The following is a 25,666-nucleotide window of genomic DNA, read 5'->3' as shown; positions in this document are numbered from 1 at the left end:
TCTCTCTAAGCCACTACCTCTGTCCCAGCGCTGTGGGGAGGAAGGTGTGAAGATCAGTGCGAGTTATGTTATGTTTCTCCTAACATGAACCTAACTCTCCCTACTTCTTCTAGGTGGATTTTATCGATTGGGTAGACAATATGTGGCCAAGGCATTTGAAGGAAAGCCAGACAGAGTCCACAAATGCCATCTTGGAGATGCAGTACCCTAAAGTACAGAAGTAAGTGAAGGAAACATCCCTCAGGCTACATGTTCTGATGACTGGAGGCAGGAAAAAGACAAGCAAAGAAGAATTCCATCATTTTGGGAAAGTGGGATTTTAAAATTCCAAGAAAAATCTAAAATGATGGAGATAAGTAAGGATCTCTGTCTAGCCACTGAGTCACATGCAAACTCAGCTTTCTTACCATTCATAGGGAGAAGATGGAGCGGTAAGGGTGGACAGAAAGAAAAATGTAGTGGCTCTTCAGGAGTTCTGTCATGGTTATGACTTGGGGACTGGGTGGGGCACTAAAACTAGGGGGGGTTGGGAATTTGATCATCGCCAAGCATTTATTAAGCATCTGCTCTGTGCTAGGCTCTGGTCAGACAGACACAGATGTCCCAGGCCCTGTCAGGACGTTTGCATTCTGTTGAGAGAGATCATATATGTGTGCGTAAGGGCAGACAAAATCAATACGAGGTCATTGTGGGAGGCTTTCTTGTTCCCTCTCAACAAGCTCCTTTTGGGAATTTTGCCGTTCTTGAGTCCCCTGGGTCCGATTATTCTGTTAGAATTTTGTCTAGAGGACAGTTGAAACTCTTACAACAAAGATCACAGGATTTCCTCGACATTTTCCAAGGATATTCCACCTGTCCTGCATTGACCCTTATCCAAGCTTGGCATTCTCCTTTTCTTTTGTTGTCTCTGGCCCAGGACAGTCTTGATGATTGGGTTTTTCTTATCTGCTTGTTGAATTAAAAATTCCAACTTCTCTTTGGAAAATTAGTTTTTAAGTATATGTCCTTCATCCAGGTAGATATTCTTGAGCCTCTAGCCCATATGCTTTATAGAGGATGCACTTAGCCAAGTTTAATGACATTGGCTTTATGAGCTGTTACGTCTTTCGTTGTCCTGATGTGTCTCCTCTTTTGGGACCAGGTACTGTCTCATGAGCGTCCGAGGCTGCTACACAGACTTTCACGTGGACTTTGGTGGCACCTCTGTGTGGTACCACATTCACCAGGGGGGAAAGGTACGGTGCCATCTATGGAGAGATCTTTGTAATGGGATGGAAGGTTAAGGAATATGTTGCTTAGTCTGAATGGCAGGCATGTTTGACCCATTCTAGAAAATAAATACCCAGTATATTTTAAAGCCACTATTTCTGTAGAGAGAATGATTTCATTTGATCTTTCCTGTAGTTTGGTAAGCAGGGGAATTCACTTAGGTAATTACATGCTACAAGGCCCCCAACGCTAGAGGCCAGCATACCTCCTTCCTGAGTTTCCAGTATTCTCCACACTGAGCCAAGGAAGAGAGAATTCCAAAGACTGGGAATGCTAGAGGAAGTTTTTCTTATAACGTGAGATCCTTCAATAACATTAGCTATGAAGTTTCCATTTTGTGTGGAGACATGATGAAGCAAGAGAAAGGATACAGTCACATCTATTGCCATAGTTCAGCAAACATTTAACATCCGTTTTGTGCAAGGTGAAAGACAGTGGGTGGAAGGCTAGACACGGCACTGGTTTGCATTCAAGTCCTGCCTCTGGCACATTCTGAGCAGATCCTGCCCTCTAGGAACTTATATTAACCTTTGTTGCAAGCTAAAAGAGATGGATAAATGCAGGCAATTTAATCCCTTAGATTCACCTCTGGACTATAGAAACATCCATCTAAAATTTGACCCAATCTGCTGCTCTTTTGTCCATTTCTCAAAACTATTCAATCAGTGACCCTAGGGCCTGGCATCTTCCCATGACACAGTGTGCTGATATTAAATGAAAATCAGCAGTGGGAAGAGTCAGGGCACCTCAGACCAGATCCCCTCTCTGATGCCACTCCCATGGGAATGCTGGCCAGTTCATATCACCTCCGTGGGCCTCAGTTTCCCCCATATGTAAAATTAGCGGGGTTGACTAAAGAACTTTGGAGGTCCCTTCCTAGCCCTGGGTCTCAGGTGCAGTCAGGCAACTAAAGAATTACTCCCTTGTTCTCTCCTCCCACTGGAAGTGAACTTTATCTACGGTCCTATCAGTGACTGCTAACAGACTGAAGTTTTTAACTCCCAGGTCTTCTGGCTCATACCACCTACGGCCCAAAATCTAGAACTGTATGAGAATTGGCTGCTGTCAGGGAAACAGGGAGACATCTTCCTGGGTGACCGGGTGTCAGAGTGCCAGCGCATTGAGCTCAAGCAGGGATACACCTTTGTTATCCCCTCAGGTAAGCAAGGTGGAGAGAGCTTCTGCCACCACCTTCCCTTGAACCCAAATAACGTTATAACTTCTTGCAGTGAGAGTAAGGAGGCCACGTTAACTGTGAGCAGTCCTCTGCTAGCTACTGAGGCGTATGGAAATGGATTGATTTCCCTTGATGTACTACCCATGGGAGTACAGTTGTAAGATAAGGACATGAGAAAATTAGCACGTCAAAGGGGGAAAAAAAGAAGAAATGAGATCATAAATCATTCAACTTGTTCCTAGAACTCCTGTTCCTTAGTTTTCATTAGTTCTATCCCTAAAGATGTGTTCATGACATCATCCTAGTTTTCTGAGCCTTCTCGACCTTAGTTATGGTGTGCATAAAATGAATTCTTTCTGCTCTTCTCTTTTAACTGCATGGCACTATTACTCAGTGTGTCTGATGTTTACTTGCTTCTGCCCTCTTGATTCTGCATCACTTCTTCTAAGTCTTCCCATATTGCTTTTAATTCTTCATATTCATTGTTTCCTATGGTGCAATAATTGCATTTTGTTAGTGTATCTTAATGCAATTTTTTAAGTGGTTCTTGTTCTGTTATTTGGTGGTGGTTGTTATTGTTTTTTCAATTTGAAAAGTCCACCTTCTCTCCCTCTACCCCTTTTTCCATTGAAAAGGAAAGGAAAACCCCCAAATGCTTGTGATAAATATACATTATTAAGCAAAACAAATTGCTTTCTTCATCAGCCATGCCCAAAAAGTGGAAGTCTTAGTCTGCCCTCTGGATCCGTGTTTCATCTGAATCTTCAGAAATCAGAGTTGGTCATTGTGTTGATCAGAGTTTCTTAAGTCTTTCAGAGTTGATTGTCTTTACGATGCTACTGTTACCATATAAATTGTTCTCCTGATTATACTCAATTCACTCTGTACTGGTTCATATAAGTCTTCCTGGTTACTCTGAAACCATCCCTTTCATCATTTCTTACAGCACAGGTATATTCCATTACATAATTTGTTCAGCCATCTCCCCCTCCCTCCCCATTTGTTTTCAGTCTTTTTTGCTGTTAGGAATATTTTTGTACAGCTGTCTGTCTCTTTCTTGTCAGTCATCTCCTTAGAATAGAGTGCCAGGAATGATACCAGTGGATCAAGGGGTATGGAAATGTACCTCATTTTTATTACCTACTTCTAGAGAGACCCAGGCCTTGCTTCCAAGGATGCTAGTAGGAGTGTAAGCTTAGGAGGCACATAATACATTTTCATTCCCATTTATTCACAGTATTACTTGATAAGTGCATTAGAGAGTTAGAAAACAAATGACTCCTTGAGATTGGAAACAGTCAGTCCAATCCAAACCAGGAGATTCAGAAAACTGTTTCACAGAGGCAGGAGTTGAGTTGGACTTGAAAAGTGGTTGGTGCAGGTGAAAGCAGGAGGGAATGGCATTCTAGTCAACAAAAACTGCCGTTGGAGTAGAGTATGTGTATATGAGGAGGGATAGCTTTCCACACTAGTTATATTGTCATCTGTGTGCTGGAGAGTAGGGAGAAGCTTAGGAAGGAAAAATGGTGCCCAGCTGGTGAAGGACCTTAAAGTCAGGCAGGAAAGTTTGAACCTGACTCAGGGTAGACACTGGGGAGCCTGGGAATCTTTTTGAGCAGAGGGGTAACAACAAGTTCTGTTTGTGGAAAGATTATTCTGGTAACTGTGGCAGACGTATTTGGGGAAGGAAAGAAGGGCAAGCATGGGGAAAACCTGGGAGGGAGCAGTTGAAGGTTTACAGGCAGGTGGTAATGAGTGCTGAATCTAAGATATTGGCAACGTTTGGGTTAGACATGAGATATATGGTGACAGGATTGGCCCTCCTGAGCAAGGTGGTCCTCCCTGAGAACTGGTGAACATAGCCTGGGAGGAAGGATCAAGGATTGCAGTGAAGAGTTACTTTGCAGATTTAGCCACTGAAGACCAATGAATAATTAAGGGGAAGAGGGTCATTTAAGAACTTAGCACATTGGGACACTAACGTTCTACTGGTAGAGTTGTGATCTGATCCAGCCATTCTGGAGAGCAACTTGGAACTATGCTCAAAAGACTCTAAAACTATGATCCATCAATACCACTTATTGGGTCTGTACCCCAAAGAGATCCAAAAAAGGGGGGAAGGACCTATTTGTACAAAAATATCTATAGTAGCTCCTTTTGTGGTAGCAAAGAATTGGAAATTGAGGGGATGTCCATCAATTGGGGCATGGCTGAACAAGTTGTGCTATCAGTTTGTGATGGAAGACTGTTATGCCAGAAGAAATGGCAAGCAGGATGATTCAGGAAAATTGGAAAGACTTACATGAACTGATGCAAGGTGAAGTGAGCAGAACCAGAGGAACAATGTACACAGTGACAGTGATATTTTTTGATGAACAGCTGTGAATGACCTAGTTATTCTCAGCAGTGCAGTGATCCAAGATGATCCCAGAGACTTATGATGAAAAATGCTATCTGTTTTCAGAGAAAGATCTGATAGCGTCTGAATGCAGACTGAAACATACTCTAGTTCACGTTCTAATTTTCTTTTCATTTGAGATCTCTTCTACAAAATGACTAATATGGGAAACTGTTTTACATGATCGCACATGTAAAATCTCTATCAGATTGCTTACTGTCTGAGGCATGGGGAGTGGTAGGAAGGAGGAAGAATTCGGAACTCAAAACTTTTTTTTTAATGAATGTTTAAAAATTGTTTTTATATGTAATTTGAGAAAAATAAAATAGTATTTTTTTGTAAATAGAAAGAAATTATTTCAGAAAAAAAAATAGCCTAACCCTTTTTCTCCCAGAAAAGTCATCCTCTAATGAGACATTTGATTTCCCCCCCTCTGTAGGCTGGATTCATGCAGTATACACCCCCACAGACACATTAGTGTTTGGGGGCAACTTTTTGCACAGTTTTAACATCCCCATGCAGCTCAAAATCTACAATATTGAAGATCGAACACGGGTAAGTAGCAATAACTAAAGACTTGTGAACCTTTTACTCGAGCCTTTAGCTTATTTTTAGCAAAGCGTGTCAGTTTTCATCTTAGCTATAGGAGAAAACAAATAAATTCAGCATTTTAGCCAGACCCATATGTGTTTGGTTTTATCTACGGTTCTGGGCATCTCATCCCTTACTAGTGATGAACATAGTAATATTATGACCTACTTTTTTGGATTAGAATCATTAGTAAGTATCAGTTCTGAAGCAGAAGAGTGGTAAAGGTTGGGCAGTTAGAGCTAAATGACTTGCCCAGGGTCACGCAGCTAGGAAGTATCTGAGATCATATTTGAACCCAAGACCTCCCATTCCTTTCTCCAGCCCTCATTTTCCTCTTTAAACTAAATAACCTACCTCCTTTCCAGCTCTCATTTAGCCCCCTTGGTCCTATAAACAAAGGGCCAAAACCGTGGCAGGTTTTTCTCTGTGTTTCCTTTGAGACTCCAGTAATTTGTAGTTTCTTGGATTGTTGATTGGTGATAGAAAGGAGTCACTTGTCTATCCTATGGCATTGTGGTTGAGAGGAAGGGGGAAGGGGGAATGTAGAGCCTCTTTGAGTTTTGGGTTTGTTTTTTTTTTTAACCATTACCTTCTGTCTTGGAATCAATACTAAGTATTGATTCCAAGGCAGAAGAGTGGTAAGGACTAAGCAATGGGAATTAAGTGACTTACCTAGGGTCACACTGATAGGAAGTATCTAAGGCTAGATTTGAACCCAGGACATCCCATCTCCAACTTGTCTCTATCACTTACTTTGATTCTTGAAAGTTTTTAAGTATATTTTTTAATTGACTAGACAAATTATTGAACAGTGAGTCTCAAATTAAAAATCAACACCCTGGCAACACTAATTGACACGCTGGAGCATCTCTGCAGAGCCAATCAGTTCTTCCTAGTGTGGGTGTGCACAGGTTGTGCCAACACCACACTGGATGGTAACCAGGTAGATATTTCTGTTTTCCACATCATTGTGGACCAGGAGTGAACACAGTATGATTACCTGTGCTTTGTGGCCCTGCTCTCTGAAAACTGCCACCATGTTGGTTTGATCCTTCAGTCCCCTGTGCTGAGCACATTGCTTTGTCCTTAGCGGACACTTCATAAGAACTTCACTGGACTTGGGTGTTTTTTGTAAAGCTTGTGGGAAAGCAGCTTTATAGCCAAGTGAGTTAGAATGCGGGATGTTTTTGCCTGTTCTCTGCATACCTTTTCATTTCCCTCCATTGAGTTTGAGGCTACGGAAGCTATAAAGATTCTTCTCTAATGGGTCACCAATTTCCCCTACAATGTTGCTAGGGAGGTTTTGTCACTTCTGTTCTGTCTGCTCTTTGACAGTGTGGTTAAAACAGTATGATGGGAAAAGTCAGGCACGAATAATTCTCTTGAACACCAAGTTAAAAATTTGCACGTTGAATGCCCGTATCCTAGCCTTTCTTCCTTATTACCCACATTCCCAATTCCCCTCAGAATCCAAGAATGAACAGATTTCAGAAAGTTGTTTTAACCAGCAGAGAGAGGCAAACTTCTCCTGAAGGTTGTTCATTCCTGTCCCTTTTACCAGAGCTAGTCATACGATCGAAACGTGAAGCAATTCAGGGTCTGGGAATGCTCTTGTGGGCTTTTTTAGCCTCAGCACAGTAAAGTAAATAAGGCATTATAGCTTGACCCTTGTATGAGGGCTGCAAGGCCTGGATTGATCATCTAGACTGCCTTGCCATGGTCGTGTGTCTCCTTGCTTTTACGTGTGCTCAGAGTTCTTTGTTCAGCTCAGAACAAGGTTGAGAACGTCTTAGGGCATCCAGATTTAAAACAGCTTTTCAAGTTCGTGGTTGAATTCTCGGTGGCAAAGAACAACAGGAAGCAGACTCTGGAGGAAGGGGCCTGCTGCTGGGCTCCCTCCCATGCCTGTGGCCTCCCTTCACACCATGCATTCACTGCTGGTCATTCCGGAGAGCAGTTGGGTTGTACAGTTAAACCAGGGTAGTTTTTTGGGAGGCAGGAGAATTATAGCCATGGTTGATCACAACCAGACCGGTCTGGTCGTTGCGTGTTACAGGCAAAGGTCCACATCCAACATGACGAGTTGGCCCTACCCTATCACCCCTTTCTGCTTCAGAGTTCAGCCCCATTCAGCTACTATTTTAGAAGGTAACTAGCTCTGTACTTTCACATCCTCTAAAACAGATCCTTGCCCCTCAAGGAGCCTACACGCCCCTTTCCAAGAGAAAGCAGAAGGAACTTGTAGAATAGACCTGATCCTCACACCCAGATTTCTTTTTCATTCTCTGGTTGACTAAGTCAGGGATTAACAGTCAGTCTCCCTTGCTAGTTCTAAGGTGATTGTTTCCTTCCGAAGATGGACTTCTAGGGTGACCAGGACACTTAGAAAAGTTGTTGAAGATGTCATCTTAGACATTCCACCCCAGAAAAGTCTTCTGTGAGATCATCGGATTTATCTGGAAAATAGTCCAAACTTCTCATCTTTTTTAGGGGAGGAAAGTGATAGAACAAGAACTAATTATATACTCAATGTGGTTGGTTTTATGCTTTTTTCCCCCTTGGAAATGAAGTATCAGTTTATTCTGTTTATCGCCCTGTCCCCATGTAGGTCCCAAATAAGTTCCGTTATCCCTTCTACTATGAGATGTGTTGGTATGTGTTAGAACGATACGTCTACTGCATCACCAATCGCTCCCACCTGACCAAGGATTTCCAAAAAGAATCCCTCAGCATGGGTGAGTACTTGACTTTGCTCTCTCTCCTCTCTCATTTTTGAAACCAAATAATTTCCCCACGCCATCACTGTCACTGTGGAGTTGAGGAATTCAAAAGGCTCTGCTTCCTGGAGTTTTAGTTCTGGTCTGATTCTCACAAGCACCAGAATGTGTCCTCTCTCCATTCAGGAGGATGACATTACACCCCCCTCACCCCCACCCCCCACCCCAGTCCATCTGCTCCTTCCCCTGTGCACTCTCTGGAGCACTTCCAGGACGCCCAGAATAGCCAGCTTGGTTCTTTGTCCTGGAGACATCAGAGCTCAGCCCCAGCCATGTTAGAAAGGTGAGGGAGGGAGCCTGATTCATTTCATGTAGATGATTTCAAGGAAGGCAAGTCTGGTCTGTCTCATTGCCTGAAAAACACATTTACTAGGATTCAGTGTCTCAAAAGAGAGACGCTGACACCATACTATCCAAAGGACATATTTTCTCCTCCTGTGGAATTTTAGCCTAAGGGCATTTTGTCCTGGCATTTTCCTTTTACAGCAACACCTTTTTGAGGAACTAGATATATGGTTTACTTCCTCTGAATACAGATCACCAGCTGCTGAGCAGCCTTGTAGTCTCATTCCTAAGGGCACTGAGAACACACCACTTGTCCAGGATCACATGGCCTATCTGGGCCAGAGACAGGACTTGAATGCAAGGGCTCCCCCATTTTATGCTATGCTGTCTCTTGTAGTATTTATACAGTCACTTGGGGAAAATGTGTCCATCCTTCACAAAGTCGTCACCTCGTTCTCATTTCCAAGAGTGTCCCTGCCAGTGGAATTCATGTCACATCTGTGATACTTCTCAAAGTTTTTGGCCTATCCTTTTTTCTAAGATCTTAAACCTGTGATTCATTTATTACCCAAAGAGTTAACTCTCTTCGGGACTTCCTGCCTCACACTTAAGAGTCAGGGATTGTCTCATTTATCACATTTGCCTCCCCAACGCTAGCAGAGTTCCTGGCACAAGACAGATGCTTAATAAATACATATCAGCAACTAGTCTAGTAATGGAATTCTCAGCCTGTAGGAGGAAGGCAGCTCAAATCTGGCCTCAGATGTGGATTGACGCTGGATAATTATTTCATCTCTATTGGCTTCTTCCTCAACTGTAAAATGAGAAGAATAAGAGTATCTGCCTCATAGAGTTGTGATGTTCAAAGGAAATAATGGGGGGGGGGGGGACAAAAAGAACTGATTGCAGCACCTAGTCCCGAATAGGAACTACATTCTCTTCCTTCTTCCCCCTTTTTATTATTTGCTTTCACCTCCTCCTTAAAATCATGCATATTTACCAAGCAGTGGTAGCTTTGGGATGCTTTCTCAAAAGTTGATCTGTTTGATTGACAGTTCTACAGCTGAATTTCCTTTCCTGATTTGCTTCCTTTCATTTGCTAAGCTGTATGCCAGTGACAGATAGCAGAGAAGTCCTGATCCACTAGCAGGATGCAGCAGTGTTCATGGGTGGGAGTGGCGGATACAGGAGAGTGAGAGTGCAGGGGGGGCAAGGGGCTAAGTTCTGTTAGTGGGGATATGTGAGAATGTTGCTAGAAATTAGCTTAATTCTTTTCCTTGGGAACTTTTGTTTGCTCCATAGAAGCAGTTCCTCAGTGTCCCCACTAGAGGACAAGTTTTAGACTAGGAAAGGGTAGAAGAGAAATGATTAACAAAAAGTTGATGCCACAGGTAAAAGGGTCATGACACGCGAGCCAGCCCCTAACACCTCTCAGTGAGTTGTTTCCTAGCTCCAGACAAACTTCCTCCCAGGGCCTGCCGGGGTGTGTTGGGTCATGGTTGATAACCTGTGAGAGTCTTGAAGGATGGGAAAAAAGCCAGAGGCCCGGCCTTCCGGACAACCAAAAATTCTCATTTTTCAAACTGAAGACGGTGAATTCTTCAGATTATAGACCAGCGAGCTTTACTTTGTTGGCAGAATATAGGAGGTAAAAGGGAACCTCCGTCTGTGAGCATTTTGGAAGAGGGCTGGCAATCGGCCAGTAAGAACCAGTATATGCTAATGAAGAAGACGGTCATTCCAAATGGTCTTTTCCCATTTTGATCACATTTATATGCTTGAGAGAGCCAAAGAATAGAATGTCACTGATAGGATATTCCTGGATTTTTAACAAGGCATTTGACAAAGCTTTTTCGTTGTCATCCTTTGGACAGTGTGGAGAGATGTCGGCTTACCTTACAGTCACATGGTATGGGGGGTCGGGGCTGTGGATTTGTGGTTAATGGACCTCCAGCCCTGGAAGGTTCTCTTTCCCAGAGGATCCAAGATGAACTGTAACGGGGATAAGTGTCAAGTCTTACTCTTGTGACATCAATTTTCAAACTTAAGTGGGAAATGACTTAAAAGAATCACACTTAACATTTCTAGAGCACTTACTGTGGACCAGCCACTATGGTAAACACTTTACAATTATTATGGCATTTGATCCTCACAAGAATGCTGGAAGGTAGGTAGGGGCTATTCTTCTTCTTCTTCACATTTTATAGTTGAGGAAACTGAGGCAAACAGGATAAGTGACTTGCTTGCCCAAAGTTACACAGCTGGTACATGTGCGAGGCTGGATTTGAGCTCAAGTTTTCCTGACTACAGACCCATGCTCTACCCACTGTGCTACCAGCTCTGCCTCTAAGTATCTAGTCCCACTTCTAGGAGTTTGCATAGAAAAGATCTGTGGGATGGCCCCCTTCAAAGTAAGCCAGCATTCCTCATGTGGGAGGGTGGGGTCTTTGGAGAAACACTCCCCAGCTTTCCCATTCTTAACTAGGACAGGGTTCAAATTGTCTGCAAAAGGCTTTAGTGATTGGCCTTGCAGAATGTGCGGGAAAGATGGATGGCGAGTTTTGTCTTGCTGCCTGGAAAGTGGTCCCTGATGAACCATCTTATCACATTACAAACTTCAGCTGAGTTCATAAATTCATCTGGTGGTTTAGTTGGAAAAAAAAAAGAAAAGAAAGAAAAAAGATCTGTGGGGCGTCAGCTGGGTAGCTCAGTGGATGGAGAGCCAGGCCTAGAGATGGGAGGTCCTGGGTTCCAATCTGGCCTCAGATACCTTCTAGCTGTGTGACCCTGGGCAAGTCACTTGACCCCCATGGCCTAGCCCTTACCACTCTTCTGCCTTGGAGCCAATACACAGTATTGACTCCAAGATGAAAGGTAAGTGTTTAAAGAAAAGAAAAGATCTGTGGACCTCAAGCCGTACAACTGTGTGAGTTAGCACAGCCACAAGACTGCCACAGAAGCTGCTAGTGAGTTGCCTTCCACCCTGTAGGATTGACCTCAGCTGTAGACACCATACTAAGACTTGGTCTATCCGAAGGCCAGCCAGGGAGAAGAGAGGCCTGGAAGCCTTGCTTTGCAAGAATTAGTTGAAGGAATGAGCACTCTTTAGCCCAGAGAAGATAGCTCTCTCACTGCAGGCATGTGGAAAGAGGGGAGAAAATTGGATTGTTGGGCTCTGGCACAGCAGGGTCAAGCAGCCAGTGGGAGTTAGAGGCCCAGGGGAAGAAACCTCTGCCAATGCCGACAAAAGGAGAATGGGCAACGTCACAGAGGTCCTCGGGCATCAAAGTATTTATGAAGCACCTCCTGTGGGCTAGCTACTGGGGCTACAGCACGTGTCTGCCTTACGACGAGCTTCCACTCTAACAACAGCCCCACAGAAGAGGAGACGCTTACTAAACGTGTTCAGATGACTGTACTAAATGCCATACTGAATTCCACACACACTCTAAAGTTGATAAGCCTCCTCCCGAGCTAGCTTGTGTTTTAGTATCTCTGTTCCATGTACACGTCCCTGCAGATAAGAGTGCCCCCAGAGTCTGTGTGGGGTGGTTTGATGGCTCAACTGTCTTCCTATGGCCATTGGAGAATGGCTTCTTTCTTATAAATTTGAGCCAGGTCCCCATATTTTGAAAATTAGACCTTTATCAGCTTTAATACTTTAAGACTGCTCTAAGACTTTTGGAACACCTTGTTTTATTAGCTTAGAAGTTTGTGTGTGTCTGTAATAAGTACACAAATAAAAAAGAGAGCTCCAAACTATTTTAGTTCATTTTGTCTTAACAAACATGTTAATTGTATGTAATAAATGCTTTTGTTAAAAATACAAGCTTGTATGGAAGGAAAGAGATGGGGAGGGAACTAGCAGGTGGAAGGGTCAGGCTCAGCATAGGGCTTCACACTGAGAGGGCTGCCCGGCAGGCATGGGGTAGGGGATAATCCAGCCAGTAGAAGGAAAGCCAGGGTCAGAGAGAAGGCCAGTTTGCCTGTATTACAGAACCCAGGAGAGGAGTGTTGTAATTAAGACTAGAAAGACAGGTTGAGGGCAGGTTGTGCAAGGCTTTACAAAGTAAACTGAGGAGTTTATAGTTTTCCCTAGAGGCAGTGGGAGGCCACTGGAGTCACATGGTCAGATCTAAACTTAAGGAAAATTGCTTTGGCCTCCAGGCAGAGGTTAGATGGAAGAGGGGCAGCCTTGAGTCTGGGATACCAATGCGGAGTCGATGCCAGAGTCTGAATTCAGGTGTTAGCCATGTGAGTGCAGAGGAAGAATTAGATAGGAGAGATGTTGGGACAATGGGACCTTTCCTCAAAAGAAGGAAGCTGGAAAGAAGATTGGGATTTAGAGAGAAGGTGAGTTTAGTTTAGTTTTAGACTAGGGAAGTTTAAGATCTCTTAAGGTCATCTAGTCCACGATATAATGGGATTTGGGACCAAAGTTTAGGGGAGAGACAAGGCAGGACTCACAGATCTGGGAATCATCCTAATGAGCATGGTAGCTAAAACTATGAAAGCTGATCATGTTGGCATGTTAATGATACCAAGAAAGAGAAACCAAAAAACTTGGATCAATAACCAACCGTAATGTGGATTCTAAGGTAGCCAAGGAGACTGAGAAGCAGCAGACAGATAGGCTAAAGGCAAAGCAAGAGAGAAGCACCAGGAAAACCTAAGAGAATGAGTGTGTCCAGGAGGGGGGTCTGGTAAATAATGTCAAAAGGATTAGGACTTCCTTCAAAAGGAAGATCATGAGATTTGGAAATTAAGAGTCCCTTAGCTGGGTAGGGTAATTGTAGAGAAAGGCATTTAAAGTGAATGATAAGATCAAAAGCCAGATTGCAGAGGGTCAGGAAGTGAGTAAAAGGAGAATAAGCAACAAGTCTATGTGGTTTTTTAAAGGACTTTGGCTGAGGAAGAGTGAAAGACATAGGATGGTAGCTTGAGGGAATGGTAAGGTTTTCTATAAGTTTTTAAATGATCGGGAAATCTTTTTGAAGGCAGTAGGGAAAGGACCTGGAAATAGGGAAAGGTTGAAGATTCAAGAGACATGATGATGGTTGAGAGGATGCAGCATGCTAAAAAAAGACAAAGAGATGTTATTTTGTGCAACATGCAGAGGGACTAAAGGGGAGAAAGTGGAAGATGATATCAAGAATGGGTAGGATGAAGAGATGGGACAAAAGAGAGATCACACTGAATGGCTTCCAGTTTTGTTTTTTGGTAAGTTAGAAACAAGCTTAATCACCAGCTGAGGAGGTAGAAGTTTGTTTGGAATAGCATCTGTGGGGAATGAAGCAGGGAATTAATTAGGGAAGAATAAAATGATTTCCTTGCTACAGTGAGAACCCAGTTGAAGTTGAATAACATAAATTTATAATGTAAATATCTAGCATGATAAGACTTCTCCAGGTTCGTGCACTGACTTGTTTTATACAGAGGGAAGATGCCAGTAATCTGAGGCTGAGGTTTGGGCAAAGGGATGAGGAATTCAGAAGCTGAGGAGAGTGTAGACCTGAAATGGCTTGTTAGGTTCAGTTTGGAGAGGGAGAAGCGTGAAGTCAGAACAGAGGTAAATGACTTGAGAAAGTACTGAGGGGTGGAGGAAATGGTGGTCTAGAAGAAGGTATAGGATAGTTTTTAGAGAGAAATCTAGGGCAGAATGCTGGAGGGTGCATGGATGGGAGGTGCTCTGATTTAGTAGAGACACATTAGTGTTCTGCCAAAGAAAGCTGAGCCCCTCTCATAATCCAGCCCAGGACCCTCCCTGGATGTGACTGAGGAACAGTGAAAGGCCTGAGGAAATGGGAAATAAGGGAGTTCTTCACTTGGAGGCAGTTGCAGTAGCTTCCTGCTCAGGTACCAGAGAGTGTAGCAGACCTTCGAAGTCCTTTCCAACTCACACTGTGTGATTCTGAGAAGAGAGATTCAACTGTAACATATATTGACCTCCCAAACTCATTTTGTTCCAGAATTGGAAAGTTTCAGCCACCATAACCTCAGTGTGTCTCCCATGTTAAATTTTACACCAGATTCCCATGGACCTATCTTGTGTTCTTATTCCTTTTTCTTCTTGGACTCTGCAGATTTGGAGTTAAATGGTTTGGAGTCTGGAAGCGTAGATGAAGAGACTTCAGAGAGGGAGCCAAGGCGGCTGAGCAGCCGACGCTCTATCCTTACCAGCCCCATGGCCAATGGAGTCAACATGGATTATGATGGGCTAAGCAAAACCTGTCGGAATCTGCAAGGGCTGAAGAGAACCTTGTCTGTGGACTCCTCCTCAGAGTCTGGCCGGAGCTCACACAATGGTCAAGTGTGGGATCCTCAGTGTAGCCCTCGGAAGGACAAACAGGTTCACCTCACTCATTTTGAGCTGGAAGGACTCCGGTGCCTTGTGGATAAGCTAGAGTCACTGCCATTACACAAGAAATGTGTACCAACTGGGATTGAAGATGAAGACGCCCTCATCGCCGATGTCAAGGTGAGGTCCAAAAAGCCACCCTGACCAAGCCTCAGAGAAGAGGCAGTGGTGGTGTCTGGGTTCTGGGAAGACAAATGAAAGGGGAGTGGGGAAATTGAGGGGAGGCATGGCATTTGATCATGAATGTCTTGCCGACTTGCAAGCTCCAGTTTTCTGAAGCTTTTCTCTGGGATACTGGACCATTTTGTAGCATCTTTCTGTGAAAACTTAACTCATCTAATTCCTACAGTGTTTCTAGGCCATGTCAATGTGCAGGGAAAACACATGGCCGACTCTGGTGGGATCTAGGCATGACTTAGTAGATCTATCTCTGCTTCCGCCCCTTGGGCACCCAAAAGATTGTAGGCTTGGTGAAAGAAGTTTTTATTTGAAATCCATTGGTAAGATTTCATTTTAAAGAATCTATTTGAAAAACAATAGCCATTAAGAAAAATAGATTGGGTTTCAGGTTAAGTTAAGAATTACTTCTTTTCCTAGAAACTGTGACAGAGGTGTATTACTGAAAAAATGGACTATGTGATGGTACAAGTTAGCTGTTCTGAATTTGATCAGGAAATGAAGAGCTATAAGGGACCGGCTCTAATAGTACCTAAGCCCTCCATTGTGTGCCCGTGGAGACTGGGGGGAATTGAATGGGACTGTCGGAACCCTCACTTTTTCAAGTTTTAAAGGAAGCTGACCCTAATCCAGAGGGTCTTTGACTGGTGCTCCATTGCCAGTTAGAGCAGTATATGGGTATCTTGTGATCTGTCTTATAATCGGTCAGTGCTCATGTCATACTCACAGAAAGGGGTAGCTTTCTCTCCTCTTCATTGACATTAGGCTCTTCTCACATTGAGGAAAGAACCTCAGGCCCTTTCTCAAAGCCAACATTTTGAAAACTCCGATTTAAGCTGATATTTCAAACTACCCTAACAAAGCAGGCTCCCCCATTCATCCTGAAAACAATTTCTAGGAACCTTCCAGTAACCTCAGGAAGAGATTCCTCTTGACTTCAAAAGGGAAGGAATTATTTCATTCCTTTGCAGTTTCTGCTCACCTCCTGTGAATTCTCTAGATTTGGCTCTTAGCATCTTCTCCTGACCTATTGAAAGAATTGCTCTAAAAGCTCATTTGGCTACTTCTAACAATATGTAGCCATAAAACTTGAGTATATGTTGATGTTTTCTAGTGGACAATGTTATAGGATGTTCTAACCCTTCTTAATACTCTTTCAAGGTTCCTTACTGGGTACCTTTGGGACACTTGTATATCTAGAAACCTGTGGCCTATCTCACATATCTTCATTTACTTCCATCTTCCAAAAAAACCCAAAACCTAACAATAAAAACCACGGAAGATATTCTAGGAATATACGAGTAATCTGAAGCCCAGTCCTTTTTGTGAAAAGTTTTTTTAGAAGTAGTTTCATATGAATGCCAAAGGCTAATAGAATTTTTTTAGTTATCCCAGAAGAAAATTTGAAGATGAGAAAACTGTGCAAGGGAAAATAAGGGAAGGAAAATTAATCTCTAGAGATGCCTTTTCCATGGTTTCTATTAAGTGTGGTAGATCTCTATCCTATATATAGAACTTATTGTAAGAAATAGTTTTATATTAGATGAAAAGGAAGAGGACTAAATTTGTCCTAATTGTGCTTTTCCTCCTGGTTTCTGATTCCATTTTCCTTTGGCCTTCTCTACACAGCTAAGAGGTCTTCTACCTTCTGCTGTCTCAGAGAAGCTACTTTCTACATTGGAGAGAGCATCTTTGTCTCCCTCTTTTGCCAGATTATCATGTAATTTCATTTCATAACCTATGGGTGAAATTGAAACTGCAAAATTGAGGAAAGGGTAGAAGACAGGACTAGTGGACAGAGAGTCATTTTAGAGAAGGGAACAATCCTCATTTCAGGAGTGAAAGTGTCTGGACGTGGAAATGTAGAGGAGCTTGGGGATCTGTGACAGGGGACGTGCTGTCTGCTGTCACAACTGCCTGAAAGCAGGGTCACTTGCTTGAGCTATTTCAGCTTGAAATCGGGAGTTAGTAGAAAAGACAGAATCTCAGGGAGTTGAATTTGGGGGTTTAGGAATGCCCAATATTGTCCTATTGGGAAAGATGGGTGAAAGGGAGGATTCTTCTCAGGTAATTTTCTGGTTTTATTGTTCTAACCAACATTGCCATCTTTTTCCAAGCTAAGAGGATTCTAAATCCTGCTTCCCTGTTCTTTATGTTCATCACTTCTTGAGCAGCCAGGAAGTCAGCCAATAAATACTTAATAGGTGCCCACTGTGTGCTGGATGCTGTACTGTTTACTAGGAATACAAGAAAGGCAGAAACAGCCCCTGCCCTCATGGAACTCATCTTGTGGGTTCAGAATATTCAGGGTACATTGGAGGCAGTATGAGGAAAAACCGGAGCCTAAAGAGGGGCTGGAATGACTCTTTGCAGAAGGCAGGATTCTAGCTGAAACCTGAAGGAAGCCAGGAGGTCAAAAGATGGGAGAAGAGCAAGATGAGGAGGGAGAAGAGTTCTGGGATGAGCCACAGCTGGACCTAATAGGGAGCCACTGGAATTTGTCAAATAGGGGAAGGACATGGTCAGACATACCTTTTTAAGAAGTCAGTCTGATTGGGAAGAAACATTTTCGTTTTCTCATTGTGGCAGATTATCTGTGTAATCTGAAGGTTGCCGAGTCATGCAGTGACCGTATCATAGAATTGGGTGTAAGGAAGCCACTGAAGTTATCTGGTTCAACCACTTCATTTTACAGAGGAGAAAACTTAGGCCCAGAAACAATAAAGTTGTCTTTGGTCTGCTCTGCAGGCAGAAGCTCTTGATGTTGCTTTCCCACCATGCTTTGCTCTCTATGAGATGGTCGTATTGGCTGCTACTGGCCATGTGAATTTTCTGTGTCAGGGTTAGAGAATGTTCTTCTAATTTATGTGTTCTCTTGCTTCTGGTTTCTAAATGCATCTCTCACACATCCTTTGGGGCTGGAGGCTATTAGTTTTGGTTTTTTAACTCTTAGATTCTATGGATTCAAATGAACTTTTCCTACCCTAAAGGAAGTCTTAGAAATAGGGTGACTTCAGTCACTGTCATCCGTGCTAAAGAAGACCAATTTTATCTTGTAAGAAAGGAAAGGTTCATAACATGATTTATTGGGTTTTTTGGTTTGGTTTGGTTTGGTTTTTAGTGAAGTCCCTTAAGTGGATCATTGACATGGTAGCAAGTCATCATTGGAGGTCCCTGTAAAACTAGCTTTGAAACCTACTGTAAAATTTCTCTGGTCTTCAGTTTCCTCATCTTCAAAGTGAGGGAATGAGACCACTTGATCTCAAAGCTCCCTTCCAGCTCTAAATCCTGACTTACATGGTCCTTAACCTAATGTGGCCCAAAAAGTTAAGATTCATAGGAATGAGGCAAGAAGGCCAGGTGGAGATCAAATGTAGGCCATGCAGAGCCCTGTGATCATGATTCCAGAAAAGCCAGCAAAAAGCATCCTAGGAAATTGGCAGGGGCTATACTTGCTCTCAGTAGAAAAAGGATGGAGAACTCCCACGTGCTGGTGTCTGTCTGTCAGGTAGCAAGCACAAGACCAAAAGTGGTCCAGAGGAAATGAGGAAGGCCCAGGAAGGAAGAGAAGTTTGAACAGACAGACTCCTAGTTAGGGCCAGGGGGCATCTCCAGAGAGCTCCTTGGTGTCATGACCTTGGAACTCCTTGATTCCCTGGGAGCAGCTTCATTGTGACCCAATAGTTGTGCTCCCGCCTTCAGATTGGACTGTTGCTGAAGAGCAAGTTCCCAGTAGCATTAAAATCTTAACAGAGTTTGACAGTTGGTAGGCTGCAGAAGTATATTGGATCTGACTGGAACAGACCTACTGTAAAACTAGGGATTCTGCAGTGCCCTCCCCCTCTTGTGGGACTGGGGGGCTTGGCTGCTGCCTACGTGGGGAGAGATGTAGCGCCTGCAATGGGGTGAGGAGACCGGGGTCAGAAATCTGATCAAAATGAGACGCTACCGGGCCTAATAAATGCTTGTTGACTTCCTTTTGGATCTGGGACCTGCTGCCTATCTGACTTTGCTTCCCTGGACCTTAACTTTCCTCTTCTGTCTCCAAGGCCCCTCCAGCTTTAAATCTGGGCTCTGGGGAAACCAAGAGCAGATACCTGGGACAAATTCTCACATGAAAAAAGCAGAACTGATACAAATTACAGTGTGTCTCAGTTTAGCCTGTGAGTACAGTCACACTTGGTGAATTCATCAGCACTCCATTGGAGGTGGTGGTACTCATTCAAAACAGACAGGATTCCTAGACTGTCAAGTCGGGATGAGGGATCCTGTCTCGTGATCTTGCAAATGATGGCTTGGAGGAAAGGTGATGCTGCTTCTGCACTCGGGTGCTTGGATGAGGTGACTTCTGAGTTCTGTTAGCAATTGGGATGTTTGGGGCTACTAATGGGCTCAGTAGATACACCACCAGGCCTGGAGTCCAGTGGGCCTGGGTTCAAATGTGGCTATTGGTTTTGTTTGTTATTTTGAAGGAATTAGGAAGTTTTACACATCATTCTACTTGCTACTCATTTGTTATGCCTTCACTTTCATTTACTAATGATGAGAATCAAAGGATTATAAATTGGAAGGACCTTAGAGATATCATTATCCAACTCTCTCCATGTATAGATGAGGAAACTTCCTGCCTCCTGACATGCTCATTGGCAAAACTGGGATTTGAACTCAGGTCCTTCTGATCTAGTGTTTTCACTTTGTTCTAACCAATTTACATAAGTATCTTTTTCAGCCATCTTGTATTTGAGATTAGTGAAAAGGAAAAAGTAGATGGACCCTGTTGCATATGTAAACCAGTGACTCATGCAGAAACATTTCCAAACCAGACTCCCTCTCTTAGGGCTCTCCCTGGCTCTTTTATCCCCTCTTGGTAGCCTCCAGGAGAGTCTGGGCTTGCTTAGACTTGTACTGCTTATACAGGAGATATCTGAAAAGCTGGGCTTTCATGGGCCTCTGGGACGGTTAGACAGAAGGCCCCCAAGTGATCCAGGTGTTTAGAAGTAGCCTTTATTTCCCTCCTTCGTAAAATGAGGCTTTTGGCCCAGATGACCTCCCAGGCCTTTTGTTCCGCTCTCCATATCTATAAAAATGTTTTCCGTACAAACAGAGAACCCTGTCAGTCTTGGGGCTTTAAGCTATGGGCACCAGAGAGACTTCGAATAATAAGATAGTCAGGCCAGGAAGAACTTGGTGGCTCTGCCATGACTAAGGGTTCTACCCTAGTAAATAGCTTGAGAAGTCGGTATCCACAGGGACATACCTTGGTCCCAGTTAGCTTATGGGCCAACAAGAGCATTCATACATGCCCTGAAATGGCAGGCCTTTCGATGAAATCTTTGAGGAGAACCAGATCTTGGTTGCAGGCAGTCAAAAAGTACAGTTAGTACTTTTAGAAGTAAATGTTTAGTTATTCAGAAATCTTGGGGCAGCTAGATGGCTCAGTGGATAGAATGCCAGGCCTGAAGATAGGAGGTCCTGGGTTCAAATCTAGCCTCCGACAAATCCTAGCAGTGTGACCCTGAGCAAGTCACTTAACTTCCTCATTGCCTAGCCCTTGCTGTTCTTCTGCCATGGTACCAATATACAGATTTGATTCTAAGACAGAAGTAAGGGTTTAAAAAAAGAAGAATCTGTTGTCTTAGTATGATGTCTGGCACATAGTAGGTCCTGAAAAGATTCTTGATTGATCAACAACTCATATGGGAGTTCCAATCCATGCTGATCCCAGAGAACAAATTGGCATTTCAATCTACACTTCTCACAAGTAACAAAATGTTGAAATATCATTTCTAGTCATGTCTGACTATCTGTGACCCCATTTGGGATTTTCTTGGTTTCTTGATTTCAAGATCCTGAAGTGGTTTGCCATTTCCTTCTTCATTTCATTTGACAGATGAGGAAACTGAGGCAGACAGAGTGAGGTGACTTGCCCAGGGTAATACAGCTGGAAAGTGTCTGAATGGGTCTTGTGGACTCCAGGTCTGGTGCCCTATCCACTGAGCCACCCAGCTGTCAAGTAATGGAATAAACCATTTTTAATCTTTGACTCAGGTCTTGGCAGCCATGCTGGTGGGGCGGTTTATGACTCCAAAGTGCCTGATAGCTGGAGAATGAGCCCAGGCTCTCTGGAAAAGCTCAGATGGTCCCCCAGGGGCCGTGGGCTAGGAGAGGCTGGCTTCCGGGCAGAGTAGGAATTGAGTGCGTGTCACATGACTGGAAAGGGTCAGCAGGGAGCCCGAGGGAGAGTCAAGTCCAGCTTGGAGGTGACCAGAGGGGTCCTCCAGGAGCCAATTCAGGCCGTCCCGCCCCGGGAAAGAGGAGATTGTGAGTGGTCGGGAGGGGCAGGCCAGAGGAGTGGCAGTGGGGGGACATGGGAGGAAGGAGGGGGGCTCCGGGCCAGGACTGTTTGTGGGGCCTCTTGGTAGGGGGAGAGACTGCGGCGAGAGGGGGAGGCGGCACACAGTGAGACCGCAGCATGGCTCCAGCCATCTGTGCGGATGACCGACCGAGGGGGGAGAGCCGGGGAGTGTGGCAAGGACAAATGTGGGACGAGCTGCACCCAGGCAGCCCACAGAATGGGTTAAAGGCTTGTCCTTTCTCTGGCGCCTTGAAAGGCTGCCCCCGCGAGCCCTCCCCCCTCGGAGGCTGGCCCCAGCTTCTCCTATTGCAGTGGTGCTGGTGGGAGGGAGCTGGGGCTGGGGCTGCTGGAGGAGTTCCCCTCCTGGGCCACTCGTTTCCTCCAATCGGGAAGCAGAGAGTGTTGGGAGAGCACGCCCCCTCCCCGCTCTGCAGCAGAGCGAACGGCTGGGCCCTGGGCTTTGCTGCTCTCCCCACTGGCAGCCCCCTTTCCTCGTCTGTCTTTCTCTCCCTCCTTCCTCTGCCCCATTTCTCTTGCTTCCTTCCCTTCTCCCCCTCCCCCGACCGCCTGTCTCTCTCTCTCTCTCTCTCTCTCTCTCCCCTTTCTGTCTCCTTCCTCTCTTCCTCTCTGTCTGTCTCTCCCTCCCCCGCTCCCTCCCTGCCCCTCCTCCCCCCCTTCCTCTCTCTGTCTCTCTGTCTCTCTGTCTCTCCGAGTCTGTCTCTCTCTCCTGCCATCTTCTGTTGCAAAGCATTTCTGGGAGCTGCATGTGAGTGACGCAGTAGCATTGTTCACAGGCACAGGAAGCAGCGCTTGGGCTGTGCTCAAGGGCTGGGACGAGCACACTTGCCTTCCTGTGTGCCTCAGTGCTAGCAGCCTTCCTGGGCCGGGCCGGGCGGCCGGGCTCCGCAGGGGGCCCCGGACACCTTCCAGCCCCGACAGGACAGAAAACAAAGGCTCGGCCAACTTGGGCCAAGAGGCGCAGCTGCAGAGGGACGAGAGCCCAAGGTCAAGGCAGTCGGCGAAGCCTCTCAGGTTTGGGGGTGCCGTGGCTGGGGCCTGGGTGTCGGGGTGGAGAAGGGCGCCGCTCGGCTTCTCCTGGGGCTCTTGGCCGCCCTTGGAGCTCCTTCCCCTCCCTTTCTCAGGGTTGCCGCTTTCCCAGACTGTCCCGGGCTGCGGGACTTGGTGAGGAAGTGGGGCCTCCCTGGCGGCCTTGGCCCCTAAGGGTGTTGGCCGCTTTGTGCCGGCCTTCCCCTGAAGGGCCTCCGCTGGGGAGGGAGGGGGCTGGGGGGCATGTGGACTCCCTGGAACGGCCCCTTGCTGAGAGCAGGCCTTGGAAGGAAATGGGTCCCTACCCTACCGGCTCCTCTCTGGGTGCAAAGTGGAAAGTCCCTGTTTGTGGACAGCTCAGTTCTGCTTAGGCAGAGGAAATGGGCAGAGCCCCACACCCCAGCAGTCTGTTCTGGGCTCCAGAGGGAGGCGAGGCGAGGCGGGGCAGCCCTGGCGGGGGAGGGGAGCGCAGTGCCAGCTCCCACTTGCTCCCCAGCTCTTCATTTTTCACCCTGGGGAGAAGAAGAGCCTAGTCCAGAGGCTGTCCCACGTGGCAGCACCGGCACCCGCCTCCTCACCCCTGCACAGTTCGGGGCTAACAGGAGGCTCCTGGATCTGACGCCATAGCAACATGAAGTAAATAAAACATGTCCGCAAATGGATTGGGTTTGGGGGAGGGTAACAAGCATCTGGAGCCTTGAGCTGGGAAATGTGTGTGGGGAGCTTCCTGGGAAAGCGGTTCTGCAGGTTCCAGCTCTGGGGACTTTGGGGGACGGGGGAGCTGCACCCAGGACTGGCCTTGCTCCGAGAAACCCAGAGAACAGTCAGTAAAGATTACGAAAGGTGACAGGACGGGGCCTTGACTTTCAGGGCCAGTGGCTAATGCATTCTGGACGCCCAGGGGCGCCTCCTTGCTTGAGTGGCCAGCGGTCAGTCTCTGCCTTTGGGCTAATGAGGTCAGCAAAGGAAAGCTCTTCTTTCAGCTGCCCTGCGGGCCTGGGCTCAGCATTTATATCTGGGGGTGGCTGCGGTCCCCAAAAACACGACGTAGCTACGCCGCAGTAAGGTTGTCTCCTAAGTCATTTACCAGAGAATTGGGGTGGGGAGGGGCGGGCGCAGGGGCTTCTTTTGTTCTTCTTCAAACATCTATTTTCTGTACTCTGCCATTTAGAGCTCCGGGGACCCCCAGGAGGCCCCGAGAACCTTTCGGGGCTCCACAAGGTCAAAACTCTTTTCCTAGTAATTACTAAGCTATTTCTGTTTCCAGTATGGTATGTGTCGACAGAGATCTCGAACCCACACTGAAGCTCTTGGGGGGGTCTCCTCAGTCATCCTGACCCCGATACGAACACGTCTGAGAGTCCCAACACCGCTGTTCGGGATGGGCTCTTCTGCCCAGCCCTGGAGGCCATTACTGGCTCCCGAAACGATGTGTTGTGGAGGGGAAGGAGGATGTCCAGGATGGCTGTCGCTTTGCACCATCTCTGTGGTCCTTAGTAGTTCCTGGGTCAGCCCATTGGCTGAGGTGCTCCCCCTCCCCCCACGGCCAGCCCCTGCATTGGAGCAAGCTTTAATGATGTCTTGGCTTCTGCAGTCAGCCCCCACATAGAGGACGAAGCCTGCAGGTGGGCTGGGGAGGGGTCCTGTGAGGAACCGTGTCCCTTGTTCACTCTGCCCGGCTTTTCTCTCCTCTTTCCTTACAGATACTGCTTGAGGAGCTCGCGCATAGTGATCCCAAGTTAGCCCTCACTGGGGTCCCCATAGTACAGTGGCCCAAAAGGGACAAGGTAAGAGAATCTGTCCACGCTGTAACTTGAGATAGCTCCAGGCATGGGGGAGGGGGGTGCGGAGCTGCTCACTGACAGCCAGCCCGTCCCTTCTGCGCTCGAACTCTGGCCCCACTGTGCCCAGGTAGTCCGTCAGGCCTTTGAGAGGTGGTCTGCTTTGTCATAGAATGTGTGAGGCGCGTGACAAAGACCCAGGACCCACCGTTTTTAGGTTGCTTCTCGTGGTGCTCATGAGGTCGTTCTCACTTAAGTTTCCTTCCCTTTTTGGTTTAGTGAAAAAGAAAGAAAGAAATCACTCATGAGCCTGTGACACCCATAAGGGAAAGGCACACCCAATTCCTATTTTCCCATTGGATCCTAAGCCAGGAGCATGATGTGGGTAAAAGGGTGAGGGGTCCCCATTCCAAATGTGCCAACACAGAATATAAAGACTAGAAACATGACTAAAAGTTGCCAACTCCAGAAATAGGGCCCTGGTTGTCAGGTTGGACCTGAATTCAAATCTGCCCTCAAACATGTACTAGCTATGTGACCCAGGGCAAGTCCCTTCATCACTGTCTGCCTCAGTTTCCTCAGCTAAAAAATGGGGATTATAATAGCACATGTCTCGGTGGTTGTTATGAGGCTCACATGGACTATTTTGGGTGCTTGGCACAATGTCAGGCAGATAGTAGGTGCTATAGCAGTGCTTGTGTTCATTCTCTCCAATCCCAAGTTTGGTCAGGCACCTTGGAGGGGATGCTGTCCATTCAGACCTGTTGTAGGCACAGGGAGGACTTGGAGCAAGTAGAATATGGCCACTGCCCTTAAAAAAATGGGAAGAAACCGAGGCAAAGAGAACTGAAGGGACTTGAGGAGCAAATGCATGACCTCATCCCACAGCTTCCCTGTGTCAGGGGCAGGGCTTAAATCCAAACCTTCCTGACCTCAGCGCCTGTGCTATACTAGAGCACATGAGGTTAGCTATGAAAAGCTTCAAGGTGAGTATTGAAGGCTAAGAAGAAGGTGGTTTGGTGTGAAAAAGAGTTCTAAGAAATCATCTCTCTGGTCTCTCCTCCTGTGAGTCACCCTCCAAGATCCAGCTGACCTCCCTCTATTCTGTTTCCAGCTTAAATTCCCTACCCGGCCAAAGGTGCGGGTCCCCACCATTCCCATCACAAAGCCTCACACCATGAAGCCTGCTCCTCGACTGACCCCAGTGAGACCTGCTGCCTCACCCATCGTCTCCGGAGCCCGGAGGAGACGGGTTCGATGCCGAAAATGCAAGGCCTGTGTTCAGGGCGAGTGTGGAGTGTGCCACTACTGCCGAGACATGAAGAAGTTCGGGGGACCTGGTCGCATGAAGCAATCGTGTGTCCTTCGCCAGTGTCTGGCAGTAAGTGTTCCACCTGGTTCCAGGAGATGACCAGCCCAAGTCCCTTGGGGGAGTTAGGAAGGTTGGGCCC

The 25,666-nt window shown here is 46.0% G+C and overlaps 1 protein-coding gene across 7 annotated transcripts in view; it reads left to right on the top strand.

Annotated features, from left to right (window-relative positions):
• Positions 1-25,666, top strand: part of KDM2A (lysine demethylase 2A) — a 93,313-nt gene that overhangs the window by 58,124 nt on the left and 9,523 nt on the right. For 5 of the 7 annotated variants that reach the window (XM_007502645.3, XM_007502644.3, XM_007502642.3 and 2 more), the window contains 8 exons: positions 114-220; positions 1,142-1,235; positions 2,275-2,428; positions 5,284-5,399; positions 8,044-8,170; positions 14,581-14,975; positions 24,138-24,221; positions 25,330-25,596. In XM_007502645.3, the coding sequence (XP_007502707.1) occupies positions 114-220; positions 1,142-1,235; positions 2,275-2,428; positions 5,284-5,399; positions 8,044-8,170; positions 14,581-14,975; positions 24,138-24,221; positions 25,330-25,596 (1,344 nt within the window). The remainder of the gene's footprint in view (positions 1-113; positions 221-1,141; positions 1,236-2,274; positions 2,429-5,283; positions 5,400-8,043; positions 8,171-14,580; positions 14,976-24,137; positions 24,222-25,329; positions 25,597-25,666) is intronic. The other 2 variants (XM_056801244.1, XM_056801245.1) reach the window with 2 other exon arrangements.

This window comes from Monodelphis domestica, chromosome 6 (assembly GCF_027887165.1).
Source record: "Monodelphis domestica isolate mMonDom1 chromosome 6, mMonDom1.pri, whole genome shotgun sequence".
NCBI lineage: Eukaryota > Metazoa > Chordata > Mammalia > Didelphimorphia > Didelphidae > Monodelphis > Monodelphis domestica.
This window is presented reverse-complemented; position numbering and strand designations above follow the sequence as displayed.